Source organism: Anolis sagrei, chromosome X (assembly GCF_037176765.1).
Source record: "Anolis sagrei isolate rAnoSag1 chromosome X, rAnoSag1.mat, whole genome shotgun sequence".
NCBI lineage: Eukaryota > Metazoa > Chordata > Lepidosauria > Squamata > Dactyloidae > Anolis > Anolis sagrei.
In genome coordinates, this window is record NC_090034.1 from 20,711,359 (window position 1) to 20,736,724 (window position 25,366).

General features: G+C 40.8%; 1 protein-coding gene across 2 annotated transcripts; it reads right to left on the bottom strand.

Moving 5' to 3' along the window:
- Positions 1 to 18: 18 nt before the first annotated feature.
- MSLN (mesothelin) lies at positions 19 to 20,240 on the bottom strand. Of its 2 annotated transcripts, none has more exons than XM_060786527.2 (16): positions 20,152 to 20,240; positions 18,874 to 18,948; positions 18,524 to 18,567; positions 18,349 to 18,395; positions 17,106 to 17,226; positions 16,032 to 16,117; positions 12,966 to 13,089; positions 12,612 to 12,802; positions 12,397 to 12,487; positions 7,019 to 7,142; positions 5,419 to 5,606; positions 4,775 to 4,921; positions 4,137 to 4,270; positions 2,604 to 2,737; positions 1,901 to 1,995; positions 19 to 730 (listed from the first exon to the last, which is right to left on the bottom strand). In XM_060786527.2, exons 2-16 carry the CDS (start codon positions 18,929 to 18,931, stop codon positions 524 to 526), a joined length of 1,791 nt encoding a protein of 596 aa, XP_060642510.2. In that variant the 5' UTR covers positions 18,932 to 18,948; positions 20,152 to 20,240; the 3' UTR covers positions 19 to 523. The 2 variants fall into 2 exon arrangements, with proteins under 2 accessions (XP_060642510.2, XP_067329777.1); XM_067473676.1 differs by having other exon boundaries at positions 20,148 to 20,170.
- Between the last annotated feature and the right edge of the window lie 5,126 nt (positions 20,241 to 25,366).

A 25,366-nucleotide genomic window follows, 5' to 3' on the forward strand; every position in this document is an offset into this window, starting at 1 on the left:
AGACAACATTAAGGCTGTATCAGAAGCTTTTATTGCTGGATAACAATGCAGCAGGGAAACGTCCCAATTTCTGGTTGATGAGGTCTATCATCCCCTTCCGGAGCACAGTCAGCCCCTGGTTCTTTTTAAATAGTGGATTATTGAATGGGGATGCATTCCATTGAGCTAGGCAGGTTAAAGTGGAGTCAAACTGCATTAATTCTATAATGTAGACACACTGTGGGGCCCATGTGGCCAAGTGACATCAGAGTGTCGTTAAGATAGGAAAAGGAAGGAAGCAAGCAAGGAGAGGCCTGCAGTGTTTTGCTTTTGCCTGAGCCAACTGGGAAGGGAGAAATTCTGCCCTCTGATCTTTCCCTCTTGCAAAGTTAAACTATTTTTTGCACTTTTAACTGATTTGCAGCAATGAAAGAAAGGAGGAGAGAAATGGGGACAAGAGAAGATTAATTGGGGCCATCCTTACAGGGTGTTGGACCTTTGTTCTGGAGTTTTCTTTGCCTTCTGGTCTCTTCTGCCTTGGGTTTTAAATCTCCCGCTTCTTGCGCCGAGAGAGACGGGGAATATTAATGTACCCATTGGGAAGGCCGCCTGAGAGTGCAATCGCAAGGCTGTCCAGGTCAGACTGCTTCTGATTGTGGATCCAGGCCCTGATGGTCGGGTTGTCTTTGTGATCTGGGAGTTGTTTCAGGTTGGTTCCTAGCAAGGCTCTGACATCTTTGACAGTTAAAGGCTGTTGGGAAAGAGTGAAACATGTGGGTCGTCTCCACCCTGTGGGTGTAAACCTCTCTGGCATGTTGGCATGGACCAGGCTGGATTAAGTGTTCTCACTCTAGGGATTTTCTAGGTCCTCCGGGATGACTGTAGGGTCAATGTCTGGGGGAGGCATTTCCTAGGATTGCATTGGAGGAGCCAGCATTTCCCCCCAGGTGCCCTTACTCACCCTCAAGGAACCTCACTCACCATCAATGGCACTCATTTGCTCTCACTAGTTCTCACCAACAGCAATTGCTCTTACTCAACATCAGTGGCCCTCAGTTGCTCTCACTAGCCTTCACTCACCATCAACAGCCCTCACTCACCAGCAATTGCTCTCACTCAACATCTCTGGCCCTCATTTGCTCTCACTGGTCTTTACTCACCATCAATGGTCCTCACTCAACTTCACAGGCCTTCACTCACTATAAGTGACCTTCATTCACCTTCAATGCTCCCACTCATTATCAGTGGCCTTTATTCAACTTCAGTGTCCCTCACTCAACCTTCCAGGCCTTCAATCACCATCAGTGGCCCCCACTCATTATCAGTGGCCTTCACTCTTCATCAATGCTCCTCACTCTACTTTGCAGGCCCTCACTCATCATCAGTGGCCTTCACTCTACTTCAGTTGCCTCCACTCACTATCAGTGTCCTTCACTCATCATCAATACCCGTCACTCAACTTCATAGGCCTTCACTCATTATCAGAGGCCTTCACTCAACTTCAATGGCCCCCACTCACCATTAGTGGCCTTCAATCACCATCAGTGGCCCCCACTCATTATCGGTGGCCTTCACTCTCTATCAATGCCCCTCACTCTACTTTGCACGCCCTCACTCATCATCAGTAGCCTTCACTCGACTTCAGTTGCCCCCACTCACTATCAGTGGCCTTCACTCACCATCAATACCCCTCACTCAACTTCATAGGCCTTCACTCATTATCAGTGGCCTTCATTCAACTTCAATGGTCCCTACTCACCATCAATGGCCTTCACTCACCATCAGTGGCCCCCACTCAACTTCAATGGCCCTCACTTGCTCTGACTGGCCCTATTTTGCTGTCTCTCTCCATCACTGAACCTTAGTTGCCCACGCTGTCTCCCATTCACCCTCAGTTGCCATCAGAGTGGCCTTCACTTACCAAAACAGATTCTTTTTTCAGTCTCTCGAATGTTTCGATGTCCATGTTGACATTATTTTTGCTCAGTGCCCTGAGGTCTTCAGCGGGTGCTCCTCCTGTAGTGAAAGAGATGAATGAAAAGGCTCTTCTTCTTTTTCATTCCATCCCTCCTTTCTCCCAAGACTGGGATACAATGGCTCGCATCCTGATTAAGCTACAAGATTGCAACACAAGCAAATTAGCTAGATACAGCCAAATATTATTCTAAACGAGAGTAAAACTTTGGAAATATATTGTGTTTATTGTAATTTATTTACTGTAAAGACTAAACACTGAGTGATTTCCAAATGAGTGTCCTTGTTATGCTTTGCGAGGCAAGGAGGCTAGATTTCAAATTGCTTTTCTGGAAAGTATCACACATCAGCTGAATTCCAGCTGTGCTTTTCCATTTACTTTAGATTTCATTTATTATTATTATTATTTATTAATTTATTAATTTATTTTAATGTTTTATTGCTTTATTATTTTATTATTCTACTATTTTATTCTGTTCTATTACTTTATTATTTTATTTTATTCATTATATTTTATTATATTATTTATATTATAAATAATATAATAATTATTATATTATTTATTTTATTATTCTGTTCTATTTTATTATTTTATATTATTATATAATTATATTATATTATTGTTTTGTTTTATTTTAGCTTGGCCTCACCTAGGTACGGCTGAATGAATGTATAATAAGCGGGAAATTCATTGTGTCGGTCGGAAAAGGCTCGCTTGGCTTTCGGATAGAGGTTGTCCAAAATGGGTTGGGAACATTTGGAAGGGTTAAATTGAGTAGCCGTCCTGCCAAAAGGAAACACAATACAAAACTTAAAAACAGCAAGCAAAAAGAAATGTGATCAGAGTCCAACTCCCCCAGCTATTGGTTATGACTAGAGTTAAATCTATTGAATCACTTGTATTTATTTTCCATGAAGTAGTTGAATCAATGATGCATCTACTCATTACAGAATGAATGCAGCATTTTAGCTGTCATGGCACAATGCAATGGAATCCTGGGACTTGTAGTTTGCTGAGGCCCCAGCATACGTTGACATAAAAGTCTAAGTACTTTGCAAAGATTCAACTCCCAGGATTTCTATACACATAATAGCCCTATTGTTCCGTCTTCCAGGAGCTTGGTTTGCATTGACCCTTACTTGCTTGAAATAGCATCCCTTTGTATTTCCCCCAGGGTTGCTACAGTCTTAGCAGCACCCTAATAATCAAACATTAACAGAGTCTGGAAGCCAGCCTGCAAGCCTTTTGCAGCTATTGGTTTAAAAAGTATCCTTTTGGTCTAGAGACCGCCCTTTTTCCTGGGGATGAGATCTCCATTTTGGAAAAGCTCTCCTGCCTTCTTTAGTATAGAAAAAGCCTCAGATGTGCTGGTGGCCAAGCTAGGCAGCTTGGACAAGCCATTGTGAGTACGGTTAAGGTTACCCTCTCGCCTTTGAAACTGGTGCTGAGCTCAGATAGAGAAAGACCTGCTCTTTCCAAAGGACAGTAGCTCAGTGCTGGGGCAGGGAATATCTCAGGATTTCTCTGCCATTGAGAGAGGCTCCATTGCTTCATCTCCAAAACTAATCTTGAGCTTAGATAGGGGAAGACCTGCTCTTTCCGAAAGATAACAGCTCAGGGTTAGGGTAAAAGATCCCAGGATTTTTCTACCATTGGGGAAAAGTTAACTTGGTAACTGAAGGAAAAAGGAAAGAAAGAAGATCTATATGGTTTCCCAAATTGACTGTTTCTGTTTGTAACTTCATCAAGCTGTGCCAAGTCTGTCAAGAACTTTGAAAAATAAATGTTCTGTTGATGTTCAAATCTGGATTGGCCTCAGTTGCTGAGAATCTTGAGCTTCTAAGAAAGGCACCCGCGGTTCACCCAGATAAAGAGAGAAGCACATCTTAGTTTTAACTATATCGTGTCTGGGTGTGACGGCACACCTATAGTGCATATAGATCCCAAAATTTGCAAGTTTGGTTCCTGGCTTCATAGCAACCATGAGGAATGAAATAAACTCTGTAACAATAAATAACTCTTGGGATTATGGCTTTCCTCACGCAATGGTTATGTATGAATCAAGGGTAGCCAACGTTTCTTTGAATTTGGGGTCCCAAAAGCCTACTGCGAGTATGCGTTTGGAACCCAGATTTGCTAAATCCTTTTTTTGCAAGCCCATTTTGACCTAATTGATACTCACTTGAGGGCGTTTTCGTCTATCTGATTGAGCTGTTCCTGAGTCAGGAGGCACGCATATCTTGTTCCTATGGCATCCAAAGCCGTGCCGTTCATTGGACCTCCGGAATCGACGTACCGCTCAATGAGCAACTTGGCCTGAAAGAAAAGCATTTGAAACCCCAAACGGATCAATATTTAAATGTGAGATCTTCTTCTCTCCCAACTAGACCCCACAGGGCCATTCTCTTAAAGTTCTCACTAAAACCAGGAGCAAATTCTCCATATTATTATTATTATTATTATTATTATTATTATTTCCCTGCTTTATCTCTCTGGTTACTACTGTAGAGATCTTTATATTGTCACGACGATATAGACATCCTATAAAACAAAGAATGACTACACTATAGAATTAATGTAGTTTGACTCCACTTGAACTGCAATGGCTCAATGCTATGGCAGCATTGGCAGTTGTAGTTTTTACAAACCTTCCCTACCCAAGCGTGCTTGCTATCTTGCCAAATTACAGCTACAATTAGCATTGAGTCATAGTGTGCAAAGTGGCCTCAAACTGCATTAATTCCACAGTATAGATGCACCCAAGGAGATAGCCAGATTGGGGAGGGGGGGAAAAAACCAAACAAACCAGTTCTAAATTACCATGTCATCTTCAGGCAAGACGCTCAACAAAGAATTGAGTGTTTCGGGTGAAGTGTAGTTCCATTTTTTAATATCTTCTTCATTTGTGACAGGCATCAAGAATCCCATGTTGGGGAGAAGGCTGGAGGGATATCCATTTGGAAACTCCTGCAGAAAGAAACCACAAAAGCAAGCAAGCATTTGTTATGGCTGGATGGCCATCTGTCAGGGGTGCTTTGATTGTGCTTTTCCTGCATGGCAGGAGGTTGGACTAGATGAACGTTATGTCTTCCTTTATGGCAGAAAGAGGTTGGACTGGGTGCCCTTTGGGGGTCCTTTCCAACTCTACGACACCACAGATATTTACCCTCCTGTTGTGTAAATATCTGCTTGTGGTGTTACACTAACATCAACGTTGTGTTGCCATTGTTTCATATACCACTCCAGAGTGCAGCCGACCACTGCTATGCACACATTTGCCATTCTCAGCTCAACACGTCTGCATTTATTCTGTGCATGCATGACAATTCATCTTAAAGGAACATGGCACAAAATGATCACTGGTATCTTATTCACCCAGTTTTTAACCAAGTTAGAAACAACTAAAAAGCACAGAACGACACCAATGAAACCCTGTCCTTCTGAGCCAAGGAAGTAATTATTACCTGGTCCAGATTCTGTTTCAATGCCAGCAGTTGGTCATAAGTGAAAGCATAGGACGAGATTGTTGGGAGACTTTCCACCAGCCTTTGGCCTTTCAGACATGCTTTTAAATCCTCTGGCGAATACCAAATCGGCAGTAACTCGTCCTTCAGCATCTCATCAGTTATAGTTTGGTCTGGTGAGCATTCTCCTGAAAGAAAAACCAACTTGAGACCTTTCAAATCCAACCCACTATTAGGAACAAATAAGACAGGGAGCAACCTTGGCCTTGGATCCGATTGAAGCACTGTCAGGTCCAAAAGATGGTCACAGATACACATTAACCTTTACATGTCATTGTGTATCTGTTCATGCTTGGTCCCAATGCTAAGGAGAACTCCAAAACCCATCTGTTTGGTCCCTGCAGGCCTGTCTATGCAAACTAGTAGCCTAGAAATCCTTCCATTGAGATATGATTATTGGAAGGGCCTTTTGGATAGTATGGGACTCCTTCCACTAAGATATAGTGATTGGAGATGTGTTTGGGATAGTCTAGAACTCCTTCCATTGATTTATAATTATTGGAAGGGCCTTTTGGATTGTGTCTAGAACTCCTTCCACTGAGATATAATTATTGGAGGGGTGTTTTGGATAGTCTAGAAACACTTCCACTGAGATATAATTTTAGAAGGGCTTTTTTGGATAGTCTAGAACCCTTTCAACTGATATATAATTATTGGAAGTGCCTGTTGGATAGCCTATAACTCTTTCCACTAAAATATAACCATTGGAAGGGCCTTTCAGATAGTCTAGAACTCCTCCCACTGAAATTTAATTATTAGAAGGGCCTTTGGGGTAGTCTAGAACCCCTTTTCATTGAGATCTAATTATTGAGCTTTCTTGGATAGCCTAGAACCCCTTCCACTGATATATAATTATTAAGGGGAGTTTGGGATAGTCTTTAACTTCTTCTATTGATATCCAATTATTGGAAGGGATATGGATAGTCTAGATCCAATTATTGGAAGGCATTCAGATAGTCTAGAACTCCTTCCATTGAGAGCTGGTTATTGTAAGGGGTTTTGGGATTGTCTAAAACTTTTTCCACCGAGATATAATTATTGGAGGGGCTTTGGGGATTGTCTAGTACTCCTTTCAATGAGATATGATTATTGGAAAGGATTTGTGTATAGTTTATAACTCCTTCCACGGAAATAATGATTATTGGAACGGCTTTTTGGATAGATTGGAACTCCTTCCACTTTTTCCACTGAGATCTGATTATAGGAAATGATTTTGCATAGTCTAGATTTAATTATTGAAAGGGATTTTTGAATAGTCCTGAATTTCTATTGAGATCTAATTGGAATGCATTTTGGATAGTCTAGAACTTCTTCCACTGGGATATTATTGGGAGGGATTTTGGATAATATAGAATTTCTTCCACTCAGATATAATTATTGGAGGAGCTTTGGGGATAGCATCAAATTCTTTCCACTGAGATCTGATTATTGGAAGGGATTTGGGATAGTCTAGAAATCCTTTCCCTGAGATCTGGTTATTGGGAGGACTTTTGAATAACGGCATCACTGTTCAAACCACTTTATTGTATTGTTAACGCACCTGTGTCACGTTTCTGCCTGGATGATTGGAGCTTGGACCAAAACACCTGGACCAAAGACTGAAGCTGTTTTCGTGGCATGTGAAAACGCTCTGCATACTGTTTCAGCCATGGGATTAAAACGTCCTACAAAAGGCAGAAAAAATCCATATAATGAAAGGTTTAAGGATGAATAAACTCTCTGCAATTCTCAACAGACTGAACTCAATGTACCCAAGACTTTCTTTAGTCTAGGGGTGCATCTTCCCTGTACGGTTAATGCAGTTTGACACCACTTTGACTGCCATGGCTCAATGATTTGGATGGCTGAAAACTGTAGTTTTGGACCCCATCTATACTGCCATATAAAATCCAGATTATCTTCTTTGATAATCTGGATTATATGGCAATGTAGAAGGGGCCTTAGGTACAAATGCCAAATAGCAAAAATAAATTCTCCATCATTCGGACTAAAAAGAGACCGGAGTCCTGCCGCCTTCTTCCACTTCTTCCTCTCATCTTCTTCATCTTCTTTCTCCTCCTAGTGTTCTTCCTTTTCCTCTTTCTCTTCCTCTCTTCCTTTTCCTTTTCCTCTTCTTCCTCTTCCTCCTTCACCGCTTCTTCTTCATCTTCCTTCTTTTCTTCCTTTTCATCTTCTTCCTCCTTCTCTTCTTCTTCCTTTCCATCTTCTTTATCTTCTTCCTCTTTCTCCTCCTCCTCTTCCTCTATACTTTTCTCCTCCTTCTCTTCCTCTTCTTCATCTTCTTTCTCCCCCTCCTCTTTTTCTCCTCCTATTCTTCTTCCTCTTCTTCCCCTTCCTCTTCTTCCTCTTCCTCTTCTGCTGCCTCCTCTTTCTCTTTTTCACCATCCTCTTCTTCTTTGTCTTCCCCTTTCTCTGCTCCTTTGCAAAAATGCTCCCAAATTGTCCTCATGGACTGCTGAGACAGAGACATCTTTTCTTTCTGACAGTTCAGTGTATATTAGTGCTTTTCAACCTATGGTCTGTGAACTACCAGTGGTCTGCAAGAACTAAAATATGGTCTGTGGCCTCACTACTACACTATTAAAACGAGTGCGACTGGTCTCACAAAACTCTCTTACAGTGTTGTTGTTGTTCATTCGTCTCCGACTCTTCGTGACCTCATGGACCAGCCCACGCCAGAGCTCCCTGTCGGCCATCACCACCCCCAGCTACTTCAAGGTCAGTCCAGTCACTTCAAGGATGCCATCTATCCATCTTGCCCTCTTCCTTTTTCCTTCCACTTTCCCCAGCATAATTGTCTTCTCTAGGCTTTCCTGTCTCCTCATGATGTGGCCAAAGTACTTCAACTTTGTCTCTAGTATCCTTCCCTCCAATGAGCAGTCAGGCTTTATTTCCTGGAGGATGGACTGGTTGGATCTTCTCGCAGTCCAAGGCACTCTCAGAACTTTCCTCCAACACCACAGTTCAAAAGCATCTATCTTCCTTCGCTCGGCCTTCCCTAAGGTCCAGCTCTCACATCTGTAGGTTACTACAGGGAATACCATGGCTTTGACTAGGTGGATCTTTGTTGCCAGTCTGATGTCTCTACTCTTTACTATTTTATCGAGACTGGACATTGATCTCCTCCCAAGAAGTAAGCGTCTTCTCATTTCCTGGCCACAGTCTGCATCTGCAGTAATCTTTGCGCCTAAAAATACAAAGTCTGTCACGGCCTCCACGTTTTCTCCCTCTATTTCCCAGTTGTCAATCATTCTTGTTGCCACAATCTTGGTTTTTTTGATGTTTAGCTGCAACCCGGCTTTTGCGCTTTCTTCTTTCACCTTGATTAGAAGGCTCCTCAGCTCCTCCTCGCTTTCGGCCATCAGAGTGGTGTCATCTGCATATCTGAGGTTGTTAATGTTTCTTCCAGCAATTTTCACCCCAGCCTTGCATTCCTCAAGCCCCGCACATCGCATGATGTGTTCTGCATACATGTTAAAAAGGTTGGGTGAGAGGATGCAGCCTTGCCGTACGCCTTTCCCAATCTTGAACCAGTCTGTTGTTCCGTGGTCAGTTCTGACTGTTGCTACTTGGTCCTTGTACAGATTCCTCAGGAGAGAGACAAGGTGGCTTGGGATGCCCATCCCACCAAGAACTTGCCACAATTTATTATGATCCACACAGTCAAAGGCTTTAGAGTAGTCAATGAAGCAAAAATAGATGTTTTTCTGAAACTCCCTGCCTTTCTCCATTATCCAGCGGATATTTGCAATCTGGTCTCTTGTTCCTCTGCCTTTTCTAAACCCAGCTTGAACATCTGGCAACTCTCGCTCCATGTGGTGCTGGAGTCTTCCTTGCAGGATCTTGAGCATTACCTTACTGGCATGAGAAATAAGGGCCACTGTACGGAAGTTTGAGCAGTCTTTTGCATTTCCCTTTTTTGGTATGGGGATATAAGTTGATTATTTCCAGTCTGATGGCCATTCTTGTGTTTTCCATATTTGCTGGCATATGGCATGCATCACCTTGACAGCATCATCTTTTGAGATTTTAAACAGTTCAGCTGGGATCCTGTCGTCTCCTGCTGCCTTGTTGTTAGCAATGCTTCTTAAGGCCCTGTTGGGGTTCAGCCTGAGTTTGAACTTGAACCTGATTCTCTGTTTGTTCCTCCTGATGCTAATGAAAGTATATTTACTGATGCTAGTGGAAATGTACCTTCTGATGTCAATGCTCCTGAAATTAGTGAGGAAGAATCTGCTGTAGGTTTGGAAAATGCCAATGTTCCTGAAATTAGTGAGGAAGGAACTTCTGTAGATTTGGAAAATGAAAGTACCAGTGTTAATGAGAATGTTGCAGAGGGAGACCTTGAACTTTCCCTCCCTTCTGCACCTGTTAACTGTAATGACAACAGAAGGAGTCAAATCTGGGAAGACAGAAATAAAACACTCAGTTTGCGTCGTTCCTCCCGAATTCAAGAATTAAAAACATTGGCCTCAAAACAGTGGGCCGGTTCACAGAACCGATTCTTGAGTTTTAATTGCAATACGCCAGGCTGATTCCCTCAGTTCAGGCATCGTTTCAGAATTGATGAAGACCTTGGCAGTTCTCCCGGTTCCCTGGCCATAGTATGGAAAGATTTCTAGGATATCAAGTACGGTTAGTAGATTGCTAACAGCTTCAAGTATTTCTCAGAGAGGCTTGTGGTTTTGCCTTGTCCATTTAAATTCATGTTTGCTGATTTTGCTGTGGCTTTTGACTTGCATTTTTCCTTTATTTTGTAACTATTTTTCTTCAATAAAAAAGGATTGTTTTTCACAGACAAGTGTGGTGGATAGTTATCTTAGGCCTCGTTCTCTGCTCTGGATTACAACAGGCCCATTCCACCTCACTCCTCAGGATGTCTGGTTCTAATTCATTCACCACACCGTCAAAACTCTCCTCGATATTATTATCCTTCCTATACAGATCTTCTGTATAGTCTCGCCACCTTCTCTTGATCTCTTCAGCTTCTGTTAGGTCCCTGCCATCTTTGTTTCTTATCATACCAATTTTTGCCTGAAATTTACCTCCAATGTTTCTAATTTTCTGGAAGAGGTCTCTTGTCCTTCCTATTCTGTTGTCTTCTTCCACTTCCATGCATTGCTTATTTAAAAATAGTTCCTTATCTCTTCTGGCTAACCTCTGGAATTGCGCATTTAACTGGGCATATCTCCCCTTATCCCTGTTTCCTTTTGCTTTCCTCCTTTCTTGGGCTACTTCCAGTGTCTCAGCAGACAACCGTTTTGCCTTCTTGGTTTTCTTTTTCTTTGGGACGTACTTTGTTGCCGCCTCCTGAACAATGTCGCGGACTTCTGTCCATAGTTCTTCTGGAACTCTGTTTACTAAATTTAGTCCTTCAAATCTGTTCTTCACTTCCACTGTATATTCGCTAGGAATTTTAGTGAGATCATATCTAACTGGTCTGTGTATTTTCCCTGATCTCTTTAGCTTTATTCTAAACTGAGCAATAAGAAGTTCGTGAGTTGAGCTACAGTCAGCCCCAGGTCTTGTTTTCACCGACTGGATGGATGTCCGCCACCTTTGGCTGCAAAGGATGTAGTCAATCTGATTTCGGTGCTGACCATCTGGTGATGTCCATGTATAAAGCCGTCTTTTAGGTTGTTGGAAGAGAGTGTTTGTTATACACAGCGAGTTTTCCTGGCAAAATTCTATCAGCCTGCGTCCCGCTTCATTTTGTTCTCCCAGACCATGCTTGCCTGTGATCCCAGTTGTCATTTGACTTCCCACCTTGGCATTCCAGTCTCCTGTAATGAAAATAATGTCTCTTTTTGGTGTATTATCCAGTAGGTCCTGCAGATCCTCATAGAACAGATCTACTTCTGCTTCTTCAGCAGCTGTGGTTGGGGTGTATATTTGGATCACTGTGATGTTGAAAGGCTTTCCTTGCACTCGAATTGAGATCATTCTGTCATTTTTTGGGTTGTATCCAAGCACTGCTTTAGCGAATTTCTTATTAATTATGAAGGCTACTCCATTTCTTCGATGTTCCTCTTGTCCGCAGTAGTAGATCTGGTGGTCATCTGATGTGAAGTGGCCCATTCCAGTCCATTTCAGTTCGCTGACCCCCAGAATGTCTATCTTTAGTCTTGACATCTCACCAATAACAACATCCAGTTTGCCCTGGCTCATAGATCTTACATTCCAGGTTCCTATGGTGTGTTGATCTTTAGAGCATCGGATTCGTCGTTCACCTCCAGTACCGTCGGCCGCTAGCCTTCCTTTCGGCTTTGAGCTGGCTGCGTCATCACATCTGGGGCTAGTTGAACTTATCCTCTGCTCCTCCCCAGTAGCATTTTGGCCATCTTCCGACCTGGGAGTCCCATCTTCCAATGGCATACCGACATATCTCTGGTTGTACTGGTCCATTTAGTTTTCTTGGCAAGGATACTGGAGTGGTTTGCCATTGCCTTCCCCAGGGATCACGCTTGGTCTGACCTCTCTGCCACGACCGTCCCGTCTTGGGTGGCCCTTCACGGTTTCGCTCATGACATCATTGAGGTGCTCAAGCTCCAGCGCCACAACAAGGCGGTGATCCTTTGCTGGAGTCCTATGCTTACAGTGTTAATGCTTTGCTGGTGATCCTTTGCTTACAGTGTTAATGCTTATTAAATATGGTTTTCTGTGGGTGAGCAGATGGCGCCTACTGGATGACAGGTGTTCTGTATCAGAAACTAGAGCTGATGTGGTCTATCCAATACAATTTTCTGAATCAACACCACAAATAACCAAACCGAATCTAAAGTTGACCAAAAACTATTTCGTGACCCTTTCGGTGTTAATGTTGGAGAGTGGTCCTTGGTCAAGTGGTCCCTGGCCAAAACAAGGTTGGGAACCACTGATGTATATAAATATTATAGTAAATATAGGTAGATAACTTACCTTTGGGATCATTTGCAGGATGCTGGGATTAAATGTACGGATCAAGCCCGTCAGCTCATTTAAGGTGGAAGGGGACCACTCGGAAGGAGGCCTGAGAGGAAAAGAGGGAACCCATGGTTAAATCAAATCTATCAATAATAAGAATAAGAAAGCCCACAGAACTAGGAAATCTCGGGATGCATTTCAAACTCCAAAACCAGGAGGGAAACACTTACCCCAATGGGGCGTCTCCTTTTTGAAGGACGTCTCGGATGGCTTTGATTTGATCCAGAGTAAAGGAGGGGCATCGATTCAACTCTTTTAGCAAATTTATGCCAGAGGCCACAATATAATCCGCACCGAGGTCACAAACAAGGCCTCCCAAAACTTCAGCCTCTTCCTTGGTTACTTGGACACCGCTGATCTTCTAAAGGAATATTTTTCAAAAACAGATTGCATTATATGGAAGAAAAGATTGTGCTTGTCAATGGATGCGAGCATCTGAATGTAGCAAGTCAATGGAATAACCAATTGGTTTTCACCACATTTCACTGCAAATTTCAGGAGCAACGGAATCTGTCTTTACTCACCAGGCAAGACAAACCCTCAGAAAGCAGCCGTGTTCTTTCCGGAGAACCTTTCTCCAGCAATTCCAGGTTGGCTTTCCCAATGCGGCTGATGTGCTCTTCACAGCTTCCAGTGTAATCTAAAGGACTAAAAGCAGGAAAAAAAATTATTCTCCAACCTCCCAGCCTCCAACTGGCTGCTCCTCCTTTTGCTGGAAGATGAAAGGATTGTCCAAAATAAATCTCAAAATGCTTCTGGTCCTGAGCATTTTGGATAAGGACAAGAGAAAAACTGCAAGTGGGAGTTGTAGTTCTGCAAGAGGCCAAAGAGAAGGCCTTGCCAAACTACAACCCCCATAATTTTCTAGCATTGAGCCATTGCAGTAAAACAGGGGTCAAACTGCATTTATTCTGCATTTCGGAACCAGACTTAGAGCCATCTCATTCCTGAGACTGTCATCAGGCAAAGTTAAGAAGAACAAACAAGGAATGCTCTTGAATTTCTACATTGTTGTTGTTGTTGTTTATTCTATGCATTGATCCGCAGTGATGAAAATAGGATCGAAATGCATTTATTCTGTATTTTCAAGGCAGCCTTGGAGTTGTTGGGAAGAACAAACAAGGAATGCTTTTGTGATCTATTGTTTCATCTGCTTCCTTGCAGAGTCTAAATTTGGGAACTGTCGTTGACTTTTCAGTTGTGGCTTTGATGGCATTGGTTCGAATGACTTGTTCTTGGGCTGCCAGAATCAGGCCCTCCATCTCCTTTTTCACAGTTCCATTTGTGAGCCACAGCCATGTTTTTTCTTTGTCAATTTGGCTCTCAATTTTTGCCAGAAACTGTCTATGGAGTACCTTCTTTTGCCAGTTTCTCTTCTGCTCTGGATTGTGTTTTGTGGTATTCACTCTTTGTCTATTATTATTATTATTATTATTATTATTATTATTATTATTTTGCATTGATCCACAGTGATGAAAATAGGATCAAACTACATTTATTCTACATTTTCAAGGCAGCCTTGGAATTCTCATTCTTAAAATGATTAGACAAAGTTAGGAAGAGCAAATAAGGAATACACCTGAATTCTTACCATATTATTATTACTACTACTACTACTACTACTATGTTGTGCCCTGAGTCATGAGATGAGGCAGCTAATCTATTATCATTATTGTTATATGATTATCATGATGATGATGCAAGAATTCAAGTGCATTCAACAACAACAACAATTTATACATTGAATCACGGTGATTGAAATGGAGTCAATATGTATTTATTCTACATATTAGAGGTCTCTCATTCCTAAGATTGTCATTAGACAAAGTTGAAAAAGGAATGCATTTCAATTCTTACATGTTGTTGTTTTGTTGTTGTTGTTGTTGTTATTCCATACATTCTCCACGGTGCTTAAAATGGGGTGAAATTGCATTTATTTTGCATTTTCAAGGCAACCTTGGAGTTCTCTCATTCCTAAGACTGCCATTAGAATTCACCTGAATTCTTACACTATTGAGTTGTTGTGAGTTTTCTGGGCTGTATGGCCATGTTCCAGAAGCATTCTTTCCTGACGTTTCATCTGCATCTATGGCAAGCATCCTCAGAGGTTGTGAGGCCTGAGGGAAACTAGTAAAACGGGATTTATATATCTGTGGAATAATGTCCAGGATGGTAGAAAGAACTCTTGTCTGTTTGAGGTAGGTGTGAATGCTGCAATTGGCCACCTTGATTAGCATTTAATGGCATAGAAGTTTCAAGGTGTGGCTTCTTACTGCATGGAGGAATCTTTTGTTGGGAGATGATTAGCTGGCCCTGATTGTTTCTTGCCTGGAATTCCCCTGTTTTGAGTGTTGTTCTTTATTTACTGTTGTGATTTTATAATTTTTAAATACTGGTAGCCAGATTTTGTTCATTTTCATGGTTTCTTCCTTTCCTGTTGAAATGGATTGCTGCCATAGATGCAGGTGAAATGTCAGGAGAGAATGCTTCTGGAACATGGCACAGAAAACTCACAACAACCAGTGATTCTGGCCATGAAAGCCTTCAACAATACATCTTACACTACTATTCTTATTATAATATTCTGTTTTAACTATGTTGTGCCCTGAGTCATGAGAAGCGGCAGCTAACCTGTTGTTGTTATTGTTGTTGTTGTTATTGCTGCTGCTGCTATATCATATATATTATAGTTATGTTGTGTCCTGCCTCAAGTCACAAGAAGAGCCAGGTAATAACCAATACAATGTATTGTTGTTGTTGTTGTTGTTATTTGAAACACAACAAGATGCATCCACAGCAAACAAGATCATTCTGCTGGCTGTTGTATTGGATCACACATCGGACACTTCCCAAGTGTCGAGGAATGTGTGATGTATCTGCGAATAATGCGCGCAGATCCCAGTAGGGTGGCCTTTTGCAGCTGACAGATGGTAATTTTGTCAGTACTGATTGTATTTAAGTGCAGGCCAAAGTCTTTAGGCACTGCACCCAGTGTGCCGATCACCACTGGGACCATTATTATTGTTGTTATTTGTTGTTATTATTACTGTTGTTGTTGTTGTTGTTATTATATTATTATTAGTGCCTGATAGATCTCACTGATGAACAAGAATCACCAAAAATTTTAAAAAGATACATGGGAACGATGTAGACTTTTTGAACTCAGGGCATATATTTCAATCCCTGTGTTTTCTCTCGTTCTGAAGTGCTTCATTGTATGCCTTTGTTGTTTTGTACTATGTTTATTTTTTCAGCTCTTTGCAGCTGCCAAGAAAAAGGGACATTATAACAGTGGGAATGACAGAAGTCACACAACAAGGAAATAATACTAATAATAATAACAATGAACAGGTTCCCAGGCATCCTCCCTGCATTAAGTTCACTTGTGGTCTCCATTGCAAAGTCTGAAAAACATTTTTCCCACCATTGCTCTGTCCCCATTGAAAAATGGCTTCCTTTGAGACTGCCATAAATTACAACGTTAAAAGCCATATACCAGAAAGAAGGATTCCTTGGTACAAGCTGGAAGTTGTAGTTCATAAGGTCGCAGAACGGTTCCTTGGAGCCACTTAAATAAAGCCCACATTTACCTTACAAAAAGAATCAAGTCCTTTGGGAATTCGTCGAAATCCTTGAGGATCCCATAAAGCGTCAACCTCTCGGCAAGGCAGCTCAGCTGGAAAAGCAAAGAAGGAAATCCTGGGAGTTGTAGTTCAGTGAGGCAAGCAGCCCTCTTTGGCAGAGAAGGCTGAAGACCTTGTAAAACTACAAGTCCCAGAATTCTATAGCATTAAGTCATGGAAGTTCAAGCTGGACCAAACTACAATTCCCAGGACCCCATTGTATTGAGTCATGGCAGTTCAAACGGGGCCAAACTACAACTCCCAGGTCCTCACTGCATTGGGTCACAGCAGTTCAAGCAGGGACAAACTACAACTTCCAGGATCCCATCGCATTGAGTCATGGCAGTTCAAATGAGGGCAAACTACAATTCCCAGGACCCCACTGCATTGAGTCATGGCAGTTCAAATGTGGCCAAACTACAACTCCCAGGACCCCATTACATTGATGAGTCATGGAAGTCCAAATGGGGCCAAACTACAACTCCCAGGTCCCCATTGCATTGAGTCAAAGCAGTTCAAGTGGGGCTAAATTACAACTCCCAGGACCCCATTACATTGATGAGTCATGGAAGTCCAAATGGGGCCAAACTACAACTCCCAGGTCCCCATTGCATTGAGTCAAAGCAGTTCAAGTGGAACTAAACGACAACTTCCAGGACCCCATTGCATTGAGTCATGGCGGTTCAAGCAGAGATGAACTACAACTCCCAGGACCCTTTGCTTCCCCTGGGATTTGTAGTATTGGATTATCTGCCTGTGATCACCATAGAATCACAGAGTTCAAAGAGATATCCACATGTCATCCAGTCCAACCTGTTTCAGCCAGGAAGGAATACACAATCGGATCCCTCCCAACAAATGGCCATCAACCTCTTTTCAGAAACCTTCCAATGATGGAATCATAGAATCTTAGAGTTGAATGAGATCCCCAAGGGCTATCCACTCCAACCCCATTCTGCTAGGCAGGAAGACACAATCCGATCCCTCCCGACAAATGGCCATCCAGCTTCTGCTTAAGAGCCAAAAGAAAGGTAAAGGCACCTGGTCTCTTCTCAGCCGAACGTCCTTCCGCTTCAAAGCCCGGGCAAATTGCTGGACTCTTATGTCATCCAACTGGGCCAGTGTTGCACAAGGAAAGCCACGGAGGATGGAAGGAGACAGGCTGAAAAGCCAAAGATAGACAACCAAATTTAGGAAAACAAGGAAAAAAGAGGGAAGGGCTTTGCAAGAATGAAGAGGAGGAAGCTAAACTGGATCCTTGCCTATAATAAATCCGATTATATAGTTTCATATAACATTTACTGTTTAAACCAGTGTTGGAAATTTCTCTTACGTGCTACAGCTTATTCTTGAACAGTTCACTCTATAGCTGCTTCTTGGGGTTCCTCACAAACATCATCGTCAACAGATGATATGATTGAGAGAAAGAGAAAGTGTAGATAGATAGAAGATAGATAGATAGATGATAGAAAGATAGATGATAGATGGATAGATGGTAGATAGATAGATAGATAGATAGATAGATAGATAGACAGATAGGCAGATAGATATGTAGATAGATATGTAGATGATAAATAGATAACAGATAGATAGATAGATAGATAGATAGACAGTCCGACCCCCTTCTGCCATAAAGGAAGACACCATCAAAGCCCTCTTGACAGATGGCAATCCAGCATTTACTTCAAAACTCCAGAGAAGGAGACTAAAACTCTCATAGGATGATGGTGGGATGACTATCTGTTGTGAGGGTTTTGACTGTGTCTTCCTGTTTGGACGAAGGAGGTTGGATTATATGCTCTTTGGGGGTCCCTTTTAATCTAACACACCTATGAACGGCTTTGGAAAACTCTGCTTGAAAGATGAATTGATACTATATAGAATGACTTTAGTTTGACTCCACTTTAACTGCTATGGGATCCTGGGATTTGTAGTTTTGCAAGGTTTTCGAGCCTTCCAAAGAGTGCTGGTGCCTCAACTACAACGCCTATGATCCCATAGCATTGAACTATAGACATCAAACAATCATTCTGCAGTGTAAGAGCTCTCTTCTTCCAGTTTGACACAGCTTTGACTGCGACGGCTTAATGCTATGAAGCCCTGGGAGTTGTAGTTTTGCAAGGCCTTGGGCCTTTTTTTGGCCACATTACAAAACAACTCCCAGGATTCCATAGCACTGAACCTTGGCCATTCAAGTGGCGCTAAACTGAATCCAGATCCACCTGAAGTGGGCCATAATAATAATAATAATAATAATAATAATAATAATAATAATAGGCTGTACCTGTCAAAATCAGAGGTTTCCTTGACTTCATTGGGAAACATGGCAGCCTAGAAGATGAAAGAAAAGCAGTTCATGTATTATTCCTTTTCTTCCATTGAAATCATAATAATCACAGGGTGACTCTCATAATTATACACACACACACACACACACACAATAAATATACAATTCTTACTGGGAATTCCAGCTCAGGACTAGAAAAGGTGGCCGTTGTCCAGCCTGCAAGGCAAAAGGACACCATGTCAGAAAAGAAAGAAGAGTTTAAAGCAGGATCCCTATCACAAGTCCTAGGGTGCATCTACATTGTCAAATTAATGCAGTTTGGCTCCACTTTAATAATCGTGGTTCAATGCTATATAATCCTGGGAGTTGTAGTTTTGCAAGGTCCTTGGCCTTCTCTGCCAAAGGGTTACCAAATCTCAGGATTCCATAGCATTGAGCCACAGCAGTTAAAGTGGTGCCAAATTGCATTCGTTCCACAGTGTAGACCCACCCAATGATCTGGCGATTCAAAACTATACTCACCGGTTATAAGAAAGAAGCTGAGCAGATGCAGCATTATTGCAAAGGCTTCCCTCCGCATGACAGAACCTATTTGTCCTAGAAAGACAAAACAAAGAAATTAAAGCTGTTCTATTGCTCAGTGCTATGGAGAGTCCATAGCACTGAGCCGTTGAAGTTAAAGTGGTGTCAAACTGCATTAATTTGACAGTGCAGATGCACCCACAATGGAGTTTCATGGGAGAAGGGGACTTCAGCTGGGAGAGAGGTAACCTAATGGAGCACCGAAATAGTCTTCGCTTGTCCTATTAATTTTTAATATTGAAATGATGGAGATGGGGAAGAAGAAAAATAATTTGCAAGAGTAAATGGTGAAGAAAAGAGGCTGTTGCAGGCAATTAAAGTGGCTGGTCTGTCTCTCCAGAAGTCCACCCTCTGCCTCAAAAAGCACAACAGAGAAGCAAAGCTAGCTAGCTAAATAGATAGACAGATGATAGATCGAGATGATAAAGATAAAGATAGAGAAGAGGAAGAGATATAGAGGTAGAGGCAGAGGCAGAGGTAGAGGTAGAGGTAGAAAAGAAAAAGAGATAGATAGGGGTAGAGGTAAAGAAGAGGAAGTAATAGAGAGAGAAGAACTAGAGATAGAGATAAAGATAGTGATAGGACAGAGAAGAGGAAGAAACAGAGATAGAGAAGAGGAAGAGAGAGAAGAGGAAGAGAGAGAGACAGAGATAGAGAAGAGGAAGAGATTGATAGAGATAGAGATAAAGAAGAGAAAGAGATAGAGAGAGAGGAGGAAGAGATAGAGACAGAGATAGAGAGAGAGAGAGGAAGAGGAGAGGGAGACAGAGACAGAGACAGAGATAAAGATAGAGAAGAGAGATAGAGGAAGAAGAGACAGACAGATCTAGAGACAAAGAAGAGATAGAGATAGAGATAGAGACAGAGATAGAGAGGAGGAAGAGAGAGAGAAGAGGAAGAGATAGAGATATAGAGATAGAGAAGAGAGAGAGGGGGAAGAAGAAAAAGAGATAGAGTGAGATAGAGAAGAGGAAGTGATAGCGATAGAGAAGAGGAAGAGATAGAGACAGAGACAGGTGGAGATGGAGTTGGGGGCTGGATCTGCACTGCCCAATAACTCAGGATCTGATGCCAGATTATCTGCTTTGAATTGCATTATATGAGACTACACTGCCAGATAATCTGGAATAAGAAGATAATCTGGGATCATGGGATACATGCCACTTGTAGATCAAGTCTTAGATGGGGCCAGGCATAGAGACTGGAGACAGTACCTACCACCTTCTTCTCCTTCTCCTTCTTCTTGTGTTTAAGGCTAGGAGGGCTATGCAAAACCCTTTTCACTAAAGAAATTAGGGTGTCACCTTTTGGAGTCTGAGAATGACCTTTCGAGTGACAGGACAAATTGTCAATCTGTCAGCCACACCTTGTGGTTTGCGGGATTCAGTGGTCACACAATGGGATGTTGTCTTGGTCCCTGCCAGGGCTCAGCCCCATGGAAGACGCCTGTTCCTCAAATGTAATTTTCTGTCTCCAAAATGCAAAGGATTTCTCATCCACAGACCATTCTAACAAACCCCCACTATGCTAAGACATCAAGCGGCTGTGGTCCCATCTACACATGACAGGGTTTTCAAAGCCATTTGCTCATCTGGTTCCAAAGGGGTGGAAGTGATCTGTTTTCTTAACAATTATTATAATAATGATATACTTAATATAGTATATTTAATAATTTTCTTAATAATATATACTCTAATGATAATATATACTCATATAAGATATATGAGTATATAATTATTACAATTATAGTATATATTATAATATGTACTAATAATAATATATACTGATATAAGATAATATAGTATACATAATAATATATATACTACTACGGCGCTGTATGCAGTCATGCTGGCCACATGACCTTGGAGGTGTCTAAGGACAGTGCCGGCTCTTCGGTTTAGAAATGGAGATGAGCACCAACCCCCAGAATCGGACACGACTGGACTTAATATCAGGGGACAACCTTTACCTTTACCTTTACCTTACTAATATATCCTCTAATATTATATCCTCATATAATATAGTATATATAAAATAATAGAATATAGTGTATATATATATAATTATTATAATTATGGTATATATAATAATATACTACTAATAATATATCCTCATATAATATATATAAAATAATATAATATAGTATTTATATATATATATAGGTTAAAGGGGACAACCTTTACCTTTACCTTACTAATATATCCTCTTGTATTATATCCTCATATAATATAGTATACTAGCTGTCCCCTGCCATGCGTTGCTGTGGCCCACATGGGGGTTCTGTGTGGGAGGTTTGGCCCAATTCTATCGTTGGTGGGGTTCAGAATGCTCTGTGATTGTAGGTGAACTATAAATCCCAGCAACTACCACTCCCAAATGTCAAGATTCTATTTTCCCCAAACTCCACCAGTGTTCACATTTGGGCATATTGAGTATTCATGTAAAGTTTGGTCCAGATCCATAATTGTTTGAGTCCACAGTGATCTCTGGATGTTGGTGAACTACAACTCCAAAACCAAAGGACACTGCCCACCAAACCCTTCCAGTATTTTCTGTTGGTCATGGGAGAACTGTGCGCCAAGTTTGGTTAAATTCCAACGTTGGTGGGGTTCAGAATGCTCTTTGATTGTAGGTGAACTACAACTCCCAAATATCAAGCTCTGTCTGTGTTTATGTTTGGGCATATTGAGTATTCATGCCAAGTTTGGTCCAGATCCATCATTGTTTGAGTCCACAGTGCTCTCTAGATGTAAGTGAACTACAACTCCAAAACCCAGGGTCAATGCCCACCAAACCCTTCTAGTATTTTCTGTTGGTCAGGGGAGTCCTGTGTGCCAAGTTTGGTTAAATTCCATCATTGGTGGAGTTCAGAATGCTCTTTGAACTATAAATCCCAGCAACTACAACTCCCAAATGACAAATTCATAATTTTTTGAGTGATGGTCACTCCTTGTGTAGTGAGACGTTTTGTTGCCAAATTTGGTGTGATTTCGTTCATTAGTTCTTTTGTTTTTAAGGAACTCATTGTACACAGAGCATTTATATATATATAGATATAAAATAATATAGTATGTATATATAGCTGGGGCTGACCACGGAAGCTCACGCCACTCCCCGGATTCGAACCTGCAACCTTTTGGTCAACAAGCTCAGCAGCTCAGCACTTTAACCCACTGCGCCACCGGAGGCTCCCATTTATATACGAGGGGTATTTTTTAAGTAAGGTCCGTTTTGTTGTAGACACTAGTAGTTCGCGCGCATACCGCAACGAGCGCGTGCGTCGTGTACCGGCATGCCTCGGGAACAACTGTGCTCAGTTTCCGCTCTGTAGCTAACCTGTACGGTTCTGTTCTGTGCTTTAAAAATGTTTAAGACTATGAACTCACCCTCCGCATGTGAGATTCGCTCAGTGATTCGGTTTTTGTCAGCAAGGAACCTGCCTGCTGCAGAAATTCATCGACAGATTTGTGAAGTGTACGGTGATTCTGTTATGAGTGAAAGCAAAGTGCGTAAGTGGGTACGACAATTCAAAGATGGCCATGACAACGTCCATGATGAGGACCGCTCCGGTCGCCCTTCTTTGATTACAGTGAACTCTTGGTTATCTGAGCAGGCGGCAAGTTTTTATGAAGAGGGTATTTTGAAATTGGTTCAGAGGTATGATAAGTGTTTGAACAAACTTGGCAACTATGTCGAAAAATAGAGTAAAGTATGTACTTTCTGAAAATAAATTTACTTTTTTGAAATAAACTTTCGTTGTGTACTTATGTTCAAACGGACCTTACTTAAAAAATACCCCTCGTATATATACTATATATATAATATACTACTAATAATAATATAATTATTATAATTATAGTATATATAATGATATATTCTACTAATTATAATAATATATACTTTTATGATACAATATAAATAATATAATATAGTATAGTATATATAATAATATATCCTCCTACTAATAATATATACTCTTGACACTCCAATCCCATACACTTCTATGGAGAATGCAATGGCTCTAGCTTACAAGGTAAATGTTGTGGAGACAATGTCTCAAACGCAACACTGAAATGTGTTCCTGTGCTGCACATGTATTATGCATCTGTTAGCACATGGTAGATTATAACATGATATGTTTGTCTCCATTATTTCTTACCATCTTGCTAGTAATTTCATCTATACCTAAAAGAGTCAATAAAGAATATAAAGATCTGCCTCTGAAAGATTATCTTTAATCAGGTGATGTGAAGGATATGCAATTCATACCCATTATATTTAATTCTGTTTATATAGTTGCAGATTTTGAATTATACTGAAATACTTTTAATGTGAGCCACTTTGAGTCTCTTTGTAGAGAGAAAAAGCAGGGTATAAATAAACATAATAATCATCATCATCATCATCGCAACATATAGATCTCATTTGCTGTGACATACTGTGCTTTTGTGTCAATAATAATAATAATAATAATAATAATAATAATAATAATGGCACAAGCCAGTAAAGGTGGTCCCAGTGGTGATCGTCACACTGGGTGCAGTGCCTAAAGACCTTGGCCTGCACTTAAACACAATCGGCGCTGACAAGATTATCATCTGCCAGCTGCAAAAGGCCACCTTACTGGGATCTGCACGCATTATTCGCCGATACATCACACAGTCCTAGACACTTGGGAAGTGTCCGACGTGTGATCCAATACAACAGCCAGCAGAGTGATCTTCTTTGCTGTGGACTCATCTCGTTGTGTTTCAAATAATAATAATAATAATTATTATTATTATTATTATTATTATTATTATTAATCAACTGCATTTTCTCCATTGCCACTAACAGAATAAATCTTAACAAAACAATTACAAAGATTAGAAAACGAAATGGAACCCCTCTGAATCTTTACAAAATTAAGCAGGGGTCATCCAAATTATTAATTAATAATAATAAATATAAATAATAAACAATTGATGGTAATTAATAATTAATAACAATAACTTGATTTATTATTATTAATATTGAATTAATAATTATGAAACAAATTACTAATCAGATTTCAGTTGCTTAACACACCTCTAGCAACTCCCACAATTCCACAGGATTGAGCCATTGGCAGCTCAAGTGGCATCAAATTGCATTAATTCTACAGTGTAGATGTATACTTAGTTTGCAGCAACTGAAATAACCTGCAGGTGGATATTAAAAGCAACTGATAAAATGGGATAACAGAGGATTACTTGCCCAAGTGGTGCACTCAGAGAATATGTTATAAGCCACGTTTCTTATTTTTCTTGGCCTGATTAATTGCATTGTGACATCAATAGCAACGTGAGCCAAACCCAGCCTTGCTTTAAAAGCTTCAAAACAACACACCCTTGACAACATTTCCTTTTAGGAAAGCTTGTTGGATCTAAATGGGATTCCTTCCTGGTTGAGTCAAAAACACATTATACATCTGTCGAAAAGAAAGGGCAAATCTAAGGGAGTGAAGACGTGAAAGCAGAACAAACTGGATAAAGCCAAAACTAACATCTCCACCTATATTTTCTGACCAGAAAAAAAAAACAGACAAGATAGGGGAGATATATGTGTGTGTGTATCCTCTCTTGCATCCTATACATTAAATCCCCCATTATATCTCTATTTAAGATACTAAATGCTGGAAGATCTATGAAATTCTTGCAAGCTTGCAACGTTTTTCTGGGGTGTAATACTGGCATTGTAGATTTAATGCAGTTTAGCACCACTTTAACTATCATGGAATCCTGGCAGTTGTAGTTTAGCAAGGTCTTTCACCTTCTCTGCCAAAAAGAGCTGGTGCCTCACCAAACTACAACTCCCAGGGTTCAATTGCAGGAAAAGTGGTATCAAACGGAATTAGTTCTACAGTGTAGATGCAGTCAGACAAGGATAAGGGGGCCATAATGTAATGTAGGGTTCTGCATTATGAATCCATTCCGGGTTTTAGTCTGAACTTTAAAAGAGATCCATAAGTTGCTGTGACTTGAACAGCAAATTTAGAGGGCTATTTTGTCACATGTATCCCTATGCACTGCACTGGGAATAATAATAATAATAATAATAATAATAATAGAAATAGAAACACAAGATTAGTGTTTAGGACTGTGTGGTGTATCATTGAATAATGTGTGCAGATGAGTCAGATAATATATTATTATTATTAAGTATTAATTAGCATTACTATTACCAATAATAATAATAATAATAATAATAATTACTATTATAAAAATAATACCCAACTTTGAGCCTCAGACAGAAGCAGATTAATAATAATAATAATAATAATAATAATTATTATTATTATTATTATTTGAAACACAACAAGATGAGTCCACAACAGACACTCTGCTGGCTGTTGAATTGGATCACATGTCGGACACCTCCTAAGCGTCTAGGACTGTGTGATGTATTGGCGAAT